At 36.4% G+C, this 17,134-nt stretch overlaps 1 protein-coding gene across 6 annotated transcripts in view; it reads right to left on the reverse strand.

Annotated features, from left to right (window-relative positions):
• PDE1A (phosphodiesterase 1A) overlaps nucleotides 1–17,134 on the reverse strand; it is a 227,886-nt gene that overhangs the window by 156,361 nt on the left and 54,391 nt on the right. For all 6 annotated transcript variants that reach the window (XM_033010956.2, XM_033010954.2, XM_033010955.2 and 3 more), the window contains one exon: nucleotides 5,185–5,298. In XM_033010956.2, the coding sequence (XP_032866847.1) occupies nucleotides 5,185–5,288 (104 nt within the window). In that variant the 5' untranslated portion in view covers nucleotides 5,289–5,298. The remainder of the gene's footprint in view (nucleotides 1–5,184; nucleotides 5,299–17,134) is intronic.

Here is a 17,134-nt window from a genome sequence, read left to right on the forward strand (position 1 = left end):
TCTAATACGACTGGATAAAAGATTTCTCCAAATTGCTAATGCTAAGTAGCTAAAGTATCTATAGTTATTGAAAATTCTAACATTTAGCATATAAATTTAATTAGATACATATTTTTAGGTTACAAAGTTATAATTATAAATAGTTTACCTATTCAGGCACAGAAACAGACTTTGGTTTCAAAATCAAAAGAAGCCATTCACAATTTATAATGGAACAATTCTTACAGTAATTATAGCACTAATGGGATACGTATCAATCAACAGGTAAATAAATAATTATATAATTTCTTCAATTTTCTGTTCGGAGCATTTCTGAAATCATATTTGACAAATAACAGCTTTAATTTTACTTAGATTCCCTTTACAAATACCTGTCATTTGGTTTACTTTTAAGTGCTTAAGATTTTCCTTTAAGGAAAAGTTTTCACATTAGGAAAAAGTAAAAACAGGCAACATTACAAGTAAGAACTACTTGAACTGTATATCCATTTGTTCCTAATATAGTTAGCAGTAAGTGACAAATTCTGTCTTGCCATTTTTTATCTGTTATTCTAGCTCTTCTCCTCTCTTTGATTGTTCAGTCCTCACAAATTTATAAACCTTTATATCACAAAATGTTAAGGTTTAATAATGACAATCTCTTCAGTTAACCTTTAATGAACTTTCATACTTTAGGCAAATTGAGTAAACAAAAAAGGACAATAAGCAAACGCAAACACCAAATACAATATAAAATAATATGTGAACAAGGAACTTAGAGAAACAAAGGAAAGACCTCTTTGTCGTATGCAGTTTTGGAAACTGTTCTATAGCACTTCCACCAGTATCCACAGATCTGGTGAAGGAATGAATGGGTGAGGTTCCCTCTCTAAAGTTACCCATTGTGGTCCTTAGACCCAACAGGCTGCTAATCTGGATTCCGTCTAATGCCTTTAAAAGCATTCTCTTCTGATAATTCAGCAGGTGTGGAAGAAGCTATTTCTTTACTTTCTTTGACATCAAGCCAAGTTTCCTCAAATCAGTGACAAGGGCCCCTTTTTGCCTCTACAAAATGTGTATGTGTGCAGTGATAGGCATTTGTCACTGCAGCACTGCAGGATCAACAAACTGGGTCTACAAGCCAGACCCTTTTAGTTTCTAAAACAGTTTAGACTCTCCTTTCTGCAAAAATCGGGGTCTATTATGTTGGATGTGGAAGAAAAGAAAGGGAAGAAGGTAAGGAAAAAAGCTTATGCATTTCCCCAAATCCCTTTTGCCATCCAAGTTAGTGCAAATTATATTTAGGACAGTGATAGCAATAACACATACTCTCTTTTTAAATCAGTAACAATTATATAAAGTAACCAATTCTATCCGCATGGTAACAGCAATCCCCCCAAACTCTTGGGACCTTGGATTTTCTGGCCTCTTAGAGACAACTCTAGCAAATATGTATATCTATGAAAAGCAAGTTATTTTCTTACTAATGAATTCAAAGCTCAGAAATGGATCTTACCCCTAATACTAGGTTCAACAGTGGCGCGGGCACAAGAAACTACTTGAAGAGAAGATGCCTACTTGCAAAAAAAGATAAGGTGGGGGAGGGTCTGTTTGTTCAGTGGGTGACATTAAGTGAAGCAGCAGACAGTAAATATATACCATAGACAGCACATCATTTCACGGTATAATGAAGAACAGATTTAAGTCAAGTCTACCTGCAGATTAAGGAGAAACCAAACACTGCAAAGCCAGTAAGTATACAGAGCTCTGCTTTAAATCTGGTACTCTGCATTCTGAATCAAAACTCTTTAAAGAAGCTGCTTCTCTTTCAGAGCTCACTACCATGCTTTATCAGCATCTGAAGATAAACTCTCCTAGGCAGCAAATGTGGTCCTACTGACACCAGAATACATTTAAACTGGGGATTTAGTTACTGTCTAAAGTAAGATTCCGTCCGACAGAGAATGAAAGGCTAAGGGAGAAAAAGTGCAATCAGTGGCATTAAATGGTCTGAGAGACATCCCTTGGCCAGGCTGCAATAAGATGTCTTCTGAAGTGGAAGGTGTACAACACTCCCCTTCAGTCAGGCAGCTGGAATTCCAGCAGTAGCTTGAATGGCTTTTGTTCTTACTCTTCTGCATAACAAAGAATTATAAAAGCCACACTATTATATGAGTTATTTGGCTGTCACTTGTTATTTGGTTTTGCTCTCTCCCTGAAGTACAAAACACTAGAAGCTCGCAGTCTGCATACTGAAAATGTCTTAATTCAAAGACCAGAAGCTCCAGTCAAGATATAAATCTACATGACTCATTTTCACAAGTAAATACTATTTCAGTGAGCTTGTGTTTTATACACTCAGGCATCGATAAAATCAGCACCAATGCTAAGAATCAAGATATTAATTACAAATTAATCTCATATCTGCCAGATAATATCCTTGTTTGCATCACTGCTGCAATTGCAATGTAAAGGAAATAAAGTTGGATTTTTCTTGCCATGCAGAAGGCAGAGCTTGACTGTAGGGCCACATGGACCTGATGAAAATTAGGTATGGTTTTCATTTTGTTCAAAACATCTCAGCTTTTATCACAGCACTTCGGGAGAGCATTAGGTTAGCAAGGCCTTTGCAAGCCTATAGAGTAGAAAACCCATAGAAAGGCCCTTTCATTCAAGCTTCCACAATACCCAGCTTTTCTTACTGGGCATTCAAATAAGGATTTTCATTTATCCTTAAGCTTATTCATCTCAACTATCTTATAGAACAGTCTGCATTTACAAAAATAAAAATAAAAAAAACAACAAACCAACAACAAAAACACCCCAAGACGTATGAGGGTTAAATGTATATGGAATTCTGCACCAAATCCATAATTAAATGTCTATTATGCAAAAAGCTGGAATGCTAACAGAAAACAAAAGCTCATTTTAAGTGAGGACCTACTGTGCAGCTTTTAAACACTATCCAGGTAGTTACCTAAATGAAATCCAATGTTCTTTCTGCAATAATGACCTGCTTGCAAGAAGATAATCATCACTCTCAACTGGCAAAATACCATAAAACTATGCTGAAATCACACGTATATATTGGTGAAAACTCGGTGGGCCGGTGGACTCTATCCACAAGAGCAGATTCAGCTTCATAACTCACACCATGTCTTGCAGCATAGATACGCTACCATATACTGCTTTAAAACCTCAGTAATTTGGCTTCATACATACTCGGTTTCATTAACAGTTCCCATCCCTAAAACGAAGCAACTCTTCTGACTGATGATTTATAAAACAATTCTTCCCAAGTCAGATTATCTATGGCAGTCCCACTTACCTGTCCCTCTCCTCTACCACATACAAACGTACTTCCATTTTGATATCTGTGCATGAGCAAAATGAATCATTTTCCTTAATGACTGATGCTGATGTTACAAACTGAGCACAGAGATCTGCTCTGAAAAATTCAACTCTTTAAAATATTCCCATGCAATATTCATAATATTGATTAGTCAGTGATTTCCAATTGACTAGTGAATAATTAAAATGAAATCATAGGGAAGTCTGAAAAATAGTCAGCTGAGCATGTATCTAGTAATATAACATTTCTTTTAAATACAAGTATTTTAGCACTATCTTGTTCTGCAGTCACAACAGTTATGAGGGTGGCAGCAACCTGTGAAAGACATACCTTTTTCAAACACTTGAGTTCCATTTGATTTTGATACATTACAAACTCCAACTACTGTTTTAACTACTCCTAAAGAAGCATGAACCTTATTTCCTGGAGCTGTTGTACCATGTGTCACTAATATTTAGTTATTTACATTAGTTTGTTTAATGGAACCATTCCCGAGGCAGCTGAAAGGAAATGTTTCAACCCAAGAGTTTAGAGGTAACAGAGAACTTACAGAATAAATAAAAGCAGCAGCTTAGACCCTACACAAATAGAAGTCTGCACAAACTGATGGAGGTCTCTGGTAGTAGAAACTCAGAGGCAAGATGTGTGACATCAGGAAATGATCAAAATATTTATTCCGCTATGCACACACCTTGGGGTTTCTAGAGGTAAAATTGTTCCCAAAGAACATAATCTCCAACAGAGTGATGATAGGATTCAGAGTAAATATTCTAGAGCATATCACAGAGAAGTTCTGATAAATCCCTAGCCTCAACTGAAAAGTGACTTTCCAATGAAGCAAATCACTTTCTCTTGAATGAAAGCAGATGGTGGAAACTCCCTTTCCCGCAGACACTTTGAACCTCCACCCAATGCATAGGGGAAACAGGCAGTGCCATAGTCAATGCATCTAATCCTCTTAACACTGTAACTCGTTTTCCTTCAATAGCTGAGGCACTATATAGCATCTGTGGAATACTTTTAGAAACCCAGTATTTCAAATCTTTCCAGGAAAAATAATAGGGCCATTTCCTTGCTTCCAAAGCAACAAATGTAACATGTATTTATTTGTAACACCCCGACATCAGGTTTCAGAGCAAAAACCAGACAAATACTTAAAGGGAGGCATTGAAGTTTAAGGGGTTTAGAACACACTAGTTTGATGGAGTTTCTCTCTGACAGGTTGCAGATGTTTATTTACCGATGATTTGCACCATAAGTCTACACTGAAAATTGTGTTTGAGAGGAGTGAATTAGACACAGCAGGTGTATAGTGGCCCCTTCAAACAGTCCTTCAATCAGTTTTTTAGCATTACTGAGCAGTAAAATAATGACAGAAAAACAGGGACATAGCATCCTCCTAATAGCTAAGCACCTTTTCATACAGACTTCTTTACATGCACTCTTAATAGGCAAAGTATTGATACCTCCTATGGTGCTGCAACAATATACTTACTTATATATACTGGAAGGAATAATGAAACAGCTCCAGCAATGCTGATTCTGAAGATAACATTTACAAAATCACATCAGAGCTACGGAAGTGTTAACCTGAAAGGACTTACCTGCATTTTAATCTGGATAATAACTCTCATTAGGTATAGATCTTTTAAATGAAGTGATTGAACCTTATACAGAGTCTGACATTAATCTAAGTACCATCATATATGACAGCAATGTACTGTATTATGAGAGCAAATACTATTCACAGCTTAGAGATAACTTTCCCATTTGCTAATTAGTAATTTTAACAAACAGATGAAAACAATCTTTCCCAGGGAACATAACAAAAGCCAAGGAGAGAAGCTACTCACATTCCTTTGAGTCGTTGCCACATTTTCTCTGCATGTCCTCCTATTTGATACTTTATAGAGGTGCTTTCCAGTTCCCGAGTTGTTTCAGTCGCTCGAGCCCCCATCGTTATTGTCCTACAGCAATACAGTTACAGTCAGGCTCAGCAGCAAGTAAAAGCATTCTTTAGTCCACTACAAATGTCAGAAGATCCACGCATGTTAGACAGCAGCTGCTGTCATATCAAAACACATCAGAATTACAACAGCTGAGGGACGATCCTGCCTGAATCGCTATTCACTTTGATAGACAAATCCACTCTTCCCCCCTCCCCAAGCACAGAGCAAGTACACACAGCTCCTCTGACCTCACGAGTCTAATCCATACGGGTGAGCCAGCTACTATACTACTGACTGCTCAAGCTCCTTTCTTATGCACTTTTTCTGCTGTAGGAATAGTCACAGAAGCACAAAAGATTCCTTAAAATGGACTATAATTCATTGCCATGCAGGATAAATGTGAATGGCTTTAACAATCCAGAAGGGAAGGCTGGTTTCTGCTCTGCAGGTTGGAGAAACAGGCTGCAATAGGAAAGCAGATGGTAGAAGCCAGTATCAGCGACATCACCCCACAAAAAGAGTGTATGTTCAAATGCCAGAGCTTTCCTCCCTTCAATAGATCGTGAATTGATTCTTAAGGAATAAATATCTACCAGCCTCTCAAGAAAAATATGACTGTACAAATGTTAAGTCAGTAGTGAAGACATGTACAAATCCCTGCAGAAAAGAAATCAGAGAGCTCTACAGGTTGTTATTGAAGGAATATGCTGTAATGATGACTATTCACCTTCTCCTAGCAACTCCACACAGTAGGTAACTGTCAACGTAACTGGTGGAAAATGCAGCAGCTGCAAGACAGCCTGCTCAGTGAATCCTTTGGGACAACAGCACGCGTGTGTCAAAATCTGATGCTGAACTGTGTGTGTCTGCCAGCAAAAAACAATTAAGTGCATGCAAACAGCAAAAGGGTTGAGGACTAAATGGTATGCCAGCCGTGCAGCAGATTGCCAGCTCTGCCTCTCAAGTGCAAAGCTAAGAACCTAGTTGTACAGCCAAAGTTGGGTTTTGGAGAGGGCAAAGGAGAGGATTTCCTTGCTGCTTGCTCAGCCAGAGACTTGGCTTTGAAGAGCAGCTCCTGTACTCTGCAAATAGCACCTGTCTTGCTTGGTGAGTCAGTAACAATCTTCATTTCTGAAGCAGCTGCCAAATAATCAAATATACGACAGACTTATCTCAGTGATCATGTTTGCTTCAATCAGAGTAAGAGCTGCGCAGGAAGCCAGGCAAGAGGGGTGTGCCAAGGAGGAGTAAATACATCTGAGATTTGCCAGCTACTGGTGTCACTGCCAGCTGGGAAAAGGGGCTTTGGGTCCAGGATGGACAGTGAGGACAAGTGTTCTCGGATGCTGACTGGAAGAAGCCTAAGGGTAGGAGAGGTATATCTCAGTATGACTTTAATTAGACAGCTTTATCTGTGTTAAATTTTACAGTGATGTGAGATGATGAGCGGTTCCCATCTGATGCAATTGGCAGAAATTGATAATATCGTGAAGTACTCTGGACCTTACAGAAAAATAAAAAAAGGCTTACTGCTTTGAAACAATCCTAACACTTCAGAATTTCCTAATCAATTTTCTTTCTCTAGGATACCTTCTATGCATAATCAGAGATTTAGAATATACCCTATGAGAGTTATAAGCCATTTTGAGATGTATCTTTCACACACTGATTTCAGGTGGATAATTAAATAGTACATTTAATTTACTTCTGCGGATTTAACATATATACAATTTTAAACTGGACTTTCACAGAATTATTCTTGACTCAGACATATAAGAGTCAGTTCCATAAAATTCATTAGCAATATCTGAAAAAGAGTCACTGGATGAGCAATTACAATTTTCAGAGAGCATCAAAAGACAACAGTGAAGAAATATCAACAGTTGTTTTTTCAAATACTTCAAAGCACTTATTTGGTTAAAGGCAGCAGTAATATCTTTGAAACTTCACTGAAGGACAACTTAAAAACTTCCAAACTTTCCACTCCTATTATGCACGGAGTCCAACTAAAGTTTGTAAGAAAGAGTATAAATATCCTTCCATGGAATAACTAATGAGAATGTCTCACACTAATCTGGGTTCTTCCCTGCCTTTTAACTGCCAGACATCTAAAGCAACACAAAGAAATAAAGTATTTATAGAAACCACATAAACCTCCAGAGACAGAATGGAATTTTAAGGGCCTATTTTTTCTCATAAAGTATTCCCAGCTCTTGTTGTCCAATTCTACAATGAAAAAATAGTGGTGTTTGTAAGCTGTTCTCTCTCTCTCTCACAAGGAAATAAGTAGTTGAAAATATATTGCTTTGATTTACTGCAGAAAAGTATTATGAGCAGGTAATATCCTTCAGGAAGGGAGGAAGGAACAAACTGCCCAAACAATACCACTGCAAATGAAGATACACCTGCTAACTTCACTAGAACTCCACAAAGGAAAATTGTAAAAGCTTTGATCCCTGCAGGACCACAGCACTGCAACAACAGAAACTCCTACAACAAAAGCACCTGTCATGGCTTAAGCAAGGGACAAACAAAGCAGCAGCAGCAGCACCACCACCACCACCCATCCAAATTTTTATCCTGAGGATCAATATAGCAAAGCACCAGAGATGACACTGAAAGATGAAATAGTGTCTCTGAAAATTAAAGAAACAGCAGGAAACGCATACAAGCAGATAGACAAGGCATTAGAAAATCAAGGAAGTAGCCAGAGCGAGTGTCCCATATGTTCCTAAGGAGAGAGAAAGAAACCACTGAAAATAAATTAAAAAAACAAACAACTTTTAGGTATGCTGTGATCTTGGAAATGTGAGCAAAGAAATCCTCATGGAGACATGAGAAAAAGAAAGACCTTTCCTCCCTTTAGCTTCTGTGAATAATGCTCAGAGAATGAAGCAGCGCAGCCTGCACCCTTCCGCTGAGGAGGGCAGAGCCAAAGCACCCTTCTGGCTGCAAGAAGTGCCATGGGGCAGAGAGGACTGTATGCCGCTGGAATACAGAACCACCATATATTACAGCCATACGTAACAATGAGGGGATCAGGGGAGGACTTCTGGACAACCTGATTTGCTCAGAAACACACATCTGCACCCCTGCAGTACAAACTGGTCTAAAGAAGATCCAAAATACTAAACAATGAGCAGCTACTTTCGGAAGCCAAATTAACCAGAGATAGTAACTGAAGTTACAAGTTATCTTAAATAGTTTTTCTCTTTCCACTTCTTGTTCTCATTCTAGTTTTCTCTTCTTGTCCTACCTAACCCCATGTTTGTGCTATAGTCCCAGCAAGGTGTTACAGTCCATCTTCCTCCTATAAAAGTATAACATTTCCTTGCTATTTGCCCACAGCATTTTCTTTTTTTTTTAGACTTCAGTTTAAAATTTCCATACCAAAGGAACTAAACAGTAAAAGGAAAGACTCTATTAGTCAATATGGAGATATATTAAAATAGGAATAATTAACTTTTTCACCCTTAATTATGGCAAAATAAAACTGTCCCAGTGCCATTTAATCCTCAGATAGGAAGCTACACTTAATGTATCCTAAGCTTCTTTTCTTTCATCTAAAAATACTTCACTTCAGTAGTAATAACAACGCAAAGAAATGATTTTAAAATACACCCAATGGTAAAGAAATCATGTTGGCTACAGCTAGACAAGTTAGAGATTAGCTACAGAAACAGAAAAGGGATCATGCGGGTTTTGATAAGGAGAATTAGAGCTTTATTTTAAATAAATCCTCTTCTCCTGAAGGGAAATTAAATATGCTGCTTTGTTTGAAATTATCTTCAAAGCATATAACTCATGACAAATGAAGAATAAGGAAGTATCAAGAGGCCTGCAGGGTCACTTGTCAGAATACTACTCATCCCTCCAAACCTGATAACATAAACCTTCCTGTAGTAGAACTGCAGGAGAGCCATGAACCAATTAAGAAATCTGAAAACATGAGAAAAAAAAAAAAAAAGAAAACAAACCAACAAACCCTCAAAAAGATAAGATAAATTTATTGCAAGTAGTGACAGCAGCTGTTAGATCTGTATGCTGACTATCCTGGCCCTGATCTAGCAAGCACTAATTACACATTTCATGTTAAGCAGGTAAAGGATTGCATTTCTTTGCTGGGTAAGACAGAGTTCAACACCATTGTAAATAATGGAGCTAAATCACTGAGGAACTGCTTGACAGTGGACTTGAGTGTTACATGGTACTTTGTGAACAGAATCTAAAGGAGGATAGAGATCCCATCACTCAAATTCTGCCCTTGCAGAAAAGGAATGGTTTGCTAGAGTGTTCTACATATCTCCTTCTGCCCTCTCCATTGTCTATCACATTCACATTTGTGAAGTGATGTGCAATCCCCTTCCTTGCAAGCAGAGTTTCCAGCTTGATTGCAATGCCCAAATATATGAGTTATTAATCAATAAGAAGCACAACAGAGGAGAAAGGAATATTTAGTCTTATTGAAGTTCATGGATTTTATTTAAATAGATGGGTCTCCAGCGATCTGGTAATGGCAAAATATTGATGTTACAGTAATCTTGGGTTTTCAGATTTTCCACAGAATATATCAATAAAATTAGTAGAGTTACATAACTGAGAAATAGCAGTTTTAAAGATCTACAGATATGGTCTACATAGTGCGTTGGCAGTGACTCAGCTGAGTAGGTAAAAGAGTTGGGATTGATATATTAACAGTGATTAGATGATCTAAAGAAGGAGACCCAACGAGGAACATTTTCCCTTTATTTTTTTTAATTTTAGTATTTTCTCCTATGTTTGATTTACTTTCTTCATTCTTCTTATAATCACTGAAGATTGCATATTCATTCATGTGTCCTGCAAGCACCAAGCTTTAAGTAAAGCAGGGAGAAAAAGTATCTTCTATTTGTTTGCTATGTATATGGCATATCACATTGCTAATGAATGTGGAGTCAGATTTATCAAAACTTTTAGGCAATTAAAAATGAAACCAAGTACCCAAGAAAACTTGCAAGCAAATTAGCTGATAAACCTCAGGGCACAAATAGACATATATTTGCAAACCTATTTATGACATATTAAGACCTTGTCACATTTGATTGTTCAATACTGTCCCTTACTAGAGGTCATAAGCTCCAAAAGTCAGTCATAACTGTGTCTGAGTGTTCACAGACCAGGTCGGTGCCAAGTAAAGTTGTGTTGATTAAAGCAAATGTCTTATATCTGCACTAATGTCATCTAGGACCTTACTGCAGTCAACGGAATTTAGAAGTCCAGGTGCCTCAGGTGCCACATCTATTTTTAAGTTTACTTTGAATATGATCTTTCACTCAATTTACTTTAAGGAATCATTCATTTACTTCAGTGAACCAAACAACCTGAAAAATTCTAGGAGATGGAGAAATGGCAAAAATTAATAATTGCAGAAATGTGGAATACATGAGAGGTGTGCTACAGACAATCTGAACAAGAACTGCAGAGGAAAACTTGCTACTGGGTCATCAGTAGCAAGACAGAAAAAGATAAAAAGACTACTATTTTTTGAGTGGATGGACTTGGAAAGAGGCCTTGGAAGCAGAGTTTGAAATGTGTTGAAAACAGACAGACAGCTGTCGATCAAGAAGAAATCAAATGTTCAGCGGAAAGTGCATTGCATGTCAGTGAATGAAATGAAGCAGGAGAGTTGTTCAAGGCAGGGTGATAAAAGGATCATCCTGACCTGCTTTATAAGATAGATGCTCAGTTGGCAGATGCATGCTACATCTTTCACCGGGTATGTGGAAATTGATCATCAGAAATTCTCTGGTAATTTAAGCTGAAAGATAACTGTTTCATACACAGGAAACAAACTGGATGTTGAGTGAAGAAAAAATGAAGAGTACAAAATAGCTCTGAAGTTTTCTTTAGTCTTACTTCCCATTGAAAGTGACTCTGTTATAACTTTTTGGTACTTAATTGTAATACTTCAGAAAGAAAGTGAGAGGCTGTGGTTACCTTATTCAAAACATGACTACAGAGAACCACTGAAAACTGGATTTAAGTTTTTGAAAACAGGAACTTTAGCAATATTCATGAAACAAACACTAACTTTTAGGAACTACTTAGGAAGCACTTTGGCTTTAAAACTAATATGCTGGGTTTTGCAAAGAGAAGAAACCATTCTAGAACTGGCATCAGTGTTGAAATAAGATGGACTGAAATTGCCACAGAGAATCACAAGGATAACGATATACTTCATAACAACATAAGATTGTTACCTTTGGATGTCAAAAAGGGCAAGACTGTCCCCATAATGTAGAATAAACAGTTGTAGAATAAATATAAATGTTCCAGGTTAGTTGTGCTCCTTCTATCAGAGACCACTGCCTGATTTATCACATTTTATATGTTTTCAATCTCTTCTTTAGGAGTTTTTATGAAGCCATAATAATTTTGATAATCATGCAAAGAAGAGGTAATGGTAAGCTAAAAGTCATTTGAACACAAAAGCTGTGGTTGACTGTGAAACACTGTAACTGCCAAGTTATAGATGTGAGCATATAACTAGAGGAAGAGAGAGAGAATACAGAATACAATGTTAAAGGAATTAAGAAATCTGGATTTGGCAAAGCATTTGCCAGTTTATCCCACTGAACTACATCAGATGTAAAGAAAATAACTAGTCCACAGTGGCAAGATGTGTGTAGTCAAAGACTACATGGAGCGAAATTGTTTCAGCTAATTATTGTCTAAAAGAGGTTATTTCAAGCATTCATTTTGAGCTACTCAACAAAGAAAACAAGAAAATCATTCTCTTTCGCTATATGTTACTTACACAGAGACCATAGCAACAAGAAAATGTTTCTTGGTATTTATAAAAGACTATAACAGAACAGATGCCAGCAGAGAAAAAAATATCTCTTCATCTCAAACTAAAGATGTAAATTAGGGAATCTACCCTTACCATAGCTATTTTTACTGTAAACCAGCTTTCCACAAGTAATTGACCCCAAACAGGTGGAATCAATTCATTACACCCCACACCACAGTTCCTTCCAAACCTGAACTACAAACCTGAGGGCAAAGGCATCCCCTCTGAGACACAAGACCTTCTGCATCATAACCCCAAGCATCTCCTGTAAGTTTGGTGCAGTTCTGGATGATATACAGTGTGATATGCGTGTGATACCTTGAAAGCAGATTACATTAAACAGTGCTTTCAGAGATATCAAGGTCTTAATTCATGCATGATTTTGCTTTAAAGAATAATAAAATCATCATGACCTCCTCAATCCAGGTTATAAAAATATTGAAGAAAAAATCTACTGGCAGCATACTGCATCTATGAAACAGCCACTTGATCAAGAGAGGAAAGCAATAGAATAACTAAACACACAACCTGATTATTTTAATTTGTAAATGCTCTAAACGCACAATCACTTTCTTGCAGATATTACCTGGACACACTTTGGCTCCTACTTAACAAAAAGAAAGTAAAAGAAATCCGATTCTCTATATTTTATTGAATGTGGAGACAGTCACAAATATCGTGTTGCTGTTTAAATTTATAGATTATGTTCAACAATCAGAAGAAAGTGAAAAACAAGGATGAGAGGTTCTCAAGCCTATCTTTTCACATTCTGGCTGCCTGCATCAGTCCCATAAAGTCATTTAAAATTTGCATTTGAAAAATCAGAAAAATTCAGAAGGTGTGTAGAGAAAGCTAAACCATGAATATCTAAGCTGTAGCTAGAGGATTTGAGGTTTGGGTTATCAGAAAATGGCTTTCCCCTCAAAAAATAAGCAGCTAATACTGAATAATATACTACCTTATTTCCTACTTTACATGTGCTGGGGAAAGACAAGCGTCTGTAAGTAAAACCATTCTAACCTGGGTTGTTAGGTTTCATGTGGGACCTTTCCTACCAGTGAGAGAAGCAAGCCTCAATCCCACACTAAAACTCTTTTGTCCTTAGAGAAAACATGAGAAAAAAGGCATTCAGTCGTGGTTGACTGGCAGGTAACTGGCAGGTAAAACAAAGGGAAAGCAGAGGATAAGAATCAACAGACCAAATAAATAGTTCACATGAAAATTTGTATTTTCACTTCACAACAACCCTCATAACTACTTTAATTTATTCAAGTGTTAATGAGTAACACAAGAACTAAAATTTTCCAGGAAAGTAGTTCTATACCTATTGGGTTAGTAAATGTGGAACTCGACATCACGGAGCAATGGTGAAGACCCAAAATATAAATTATTTCCAAAAGGACTAGATAAGATATTAACCACGAGTCCACCAATGGCTGTTAAACAAAATGGTTCACATGAAACCTCTAGCTCAGGATGTGAACAAATTGTGGGATGCTACAAGTTAAAAAAGCATATACATAAAAAATACATACACTCTATGTACCTATTCTTTGTTGTATCCCTTTCATAAGTATTTTCTCCGGCTCATCACTGGGAACAGAATACTAAATGATAGAAATATGGCAGTTCTTATATCTTTATTCAATATAAAAGTGCTTTTTATGACATAGAAAAATATTTTTGATTCATTCTAAAATAAAAAACCCTGTATCTGTAGATGCAGTAGTTTTTCTCTTTAATTTATAAAACAGTAGTCTCCCATAAAACATTTGCAAAATGTCTTCTGCTTCAGTAAACAAGATGATGGAATCATTGGTACTGCATATGCATAGTAGAAAAGTAAATATATAGAGAGTCCCTAACAAAGAGCCAAGAATATGTTCTACACATCCTTCAACTTGTCCTGGACAATTTGCTATATAGTGTAAAACCTACAGAAGACATGTAAGGACTCTGGGAAAAATCAGCAAATGCAAGCTTAATTTTCACAGCTTCTAATTTCAAAAATTTAAATATGTACAAAATTAATATCCTCCAAAAGTCAGTATGAAAGAGAATCGTATTGAATATTATTAAGTACATGATGTGACAGTGTTGGAGTATGCACAAGATTATCTGATTCAGAATGAGTCTATTCAGAACCTTTACACTTCAGTGAATTGCTACGTAACTTGAAATTTAAGTGCAGCAGAAATCAGAAGGGCCTTTTCTTAACATAATCTGCATTTTAACCTTAATTCCAGCAAGATGGATTCCAGCTTTTGGTTTTTAACATCTTAAAAGATGAGTGGAGTATTAAACTGATGGTAAAAACTGGCAGCACATTTAAAAATTAGTTCAACAGTCTAGCATGCAAGAAGATTAACGACAAGAACAAAACTCTGCTGACAGTCAGATGTTTAGTATCACTTAAATGTGTTTAATATCATTGGAACATGCAAGTTCATCCAAAGTGTAAAGGTAAAGTTTAGGTAAGTTTTAAAGTTGTGCTGGCAAAACATGTCTCTGTCAAGTTTTTCATATCAACCCACAATTTGGTATAAATGTCTATGCACACCTCTTCCAAACAAAAATTAAAAGAGATAAATATGTGAATTCAAGTCAAAAAGCAAATCAAATTGTGAATTTTCAAATAAAATATTTGTTTCTTTCTTAAATGTTAGACTGCTTAGAATTACAGGTTCTAAAAGCATGATTTAATTATCTACCTTACTAATTTGTACTTTATTGACCCCTGAGCAACTGGATGTTAAACATATGTTGAAGGACTGATTGTTAGCAGAGGCCAGCAAAACTACTTGCATTTAAAGGTTGAAACTTGAGACCAGAGGAGAAATTAAACCCACTGAATGCCAAATGCTTTACTGATGGAGCAGTACATTAGCAATAAATTTACATCTTTTATCAGGTATATGACGAAAAGAGCTTTTCCTACCTTAAGAATAGCTGTAACTCTGCCATCACAGACGATTTCCATTAAAATGTTTTTTTTTTGCCCCTGACATTATTCTAAGACCACTGATTGGACTACTGGGTAGAGTGGGAACTGAAAAATACCATTACTCCATCTCTTATCTTATTCACTCTGTACAGTTACTAACACTGATGATGAAACTTTGATATGACTGGTGAAGTTGCACTAGTGATAAAGACCTACAGAAAAAGAGTGTTAAGGAAAAGTAAGCCCTACGCAGCTCATCAGAATCCTTTTTTGGGCTATCTTATTTTCCTTCTGTCTGTTTGTCTATTTATCATTACAATGCTTCCTGCCTATATTAATCTCCATCAACACGATTTCTGACCATTTTTAGCATGTGTAAATAGTTGTACACCTCCTATCAATAGCAAAAGAATGTCTGGAGATTAATTCAGGCAGAACCTATGCCAAGTTCTGGGAGATGGAGGAGTGAACTCACTCTACTGTGTTAAAAAATGTAAAAATATTTAATAAAACAGTGAGGTGGTTTCCCTTGAAATAGAACACAGACCGAGCATAAACCAAGCATGGATTTATCAGTTTACAGAAGTGAAAAGAGATGAAGAATTTCTGCTTGATCTGACACAGCTACTTTATGAGATCAGAGCTCTCTCTGTTCATTATTAAGTCAACAAGGTAATCATGCTGCAAAAAAAGGCATATTTCAGAACATAAATAAGTAAATGCAAAACACAGGAAGTGTTTAGGAGATCTCACGTAAAATCCGTCCAGTTTTAGGAACCAAGCTTTAATAGTCTAGGCAAATAAGAGCAGGTCCGGAGGTGATCAACAATAATAAAATAGCATAAGTATAGACAAATATAAATAAAGTTAGAATAAACAAAAGATACAATAATTGTATTTACTAGCCTATAAAAGAGTATTGTTAGATGTGATGCTTTTTTAATATATGTATTGGATACCAACACTAAAAAAAAATAAAAATCAGTGGTTGTCAATATATAGTCAGAGTAGCAGAAGTAATCAGTTTAATTTGTAACAAACAAGGTGTAGGCTAGAAATTAAGAAATATTCCCTAATTACAATAGTTAAACACTAGAGCTGGATACCTTGGGTGATAATGGAATCTTTTTCACTGAAGCTTAAGAACAGGACAGACAAAAATCTATCAGAAATATAGACAGTCCTCTGCATCTTTTCTATTTCTTTTTTTTTTTTTTAATCTTGATTTTGAAAATAGGCATTTTAATTAGCTTAGTTGGAGATATTCAGATACATCCCACGAGAAAGAAGATAGCAGCGGGTCCCACAGAGAAGCAATGGGATAGCACATTATAAACACAAGAGCACTCAGCTACTCACAGAAGAACTCTCATGACTGGTAAAATCTAATTTTCATTTCCACTAATAAAGTACAGTAATTTTCTTAAAGAAAAAGTGTTCTTAAAAATATCCATGCTATCAGTCCAACATTCTAGAAACACTTTAGCAACAAACAGCAGTTTGTACTTCATTCAAAATGAAAATATTTCTGACTTTGCAGGAAGCATCTACAGATAGCAATGAGTATATGTGCATGTTCTATGATCTAAAAAGTGCATTGTTTCATGCAGTCAGGTACATTGCTGAACACAGATTAGCACACTACTTTGACCAATTCCATATCACTTTTAAGATCAATGGTATTGTTGAAGTATATCTTTACAAAACACTGGGGTGTTTTATTTTATAGGTTAAATGATAGTAAGAAAGAACCAAATTGCTCCAATGTTTAATTATTCTTTTTACTAAAAAACTCGCCCCTCATTTCCAACTGTTTTAGCTCCAACTTCCACTAATGGAATTTTCCAGTTTTCATCTCTTGCTTTATAAACCCTCTCTGCAGTACCTTGCATCCACTTGTGCATACCTATGGATCATATTCCCTTTACCACATACTCTTGTTGGTAAACTAAAAAAATTGGAGTTCTTAAATCTCCAACAAAAAGATACATTTGTCACTCTTTTACAAGATCAAAACAATTTTCACTGTTTGCTAAAATAACTTCATTGTGAAATCAGCCTGCGTCCCAGCTGAGCTC

The sequence above is a fragment of the Tyto alba genome, unplaced genomic scaffold (genome assembly GCF_018691265.1).
Source record: "Tyto alba isolate M040663 unplaced genomic scaffold, T.alba_DEE_v4.0 Super-Scaffold_7, whole genome shotgun sequence".
Lineage (NCBI taxonomy): Eukaryota > Metazoa > Chordata > Aves > Strigiformes > Tytonidae > Tyto > Tyto alba.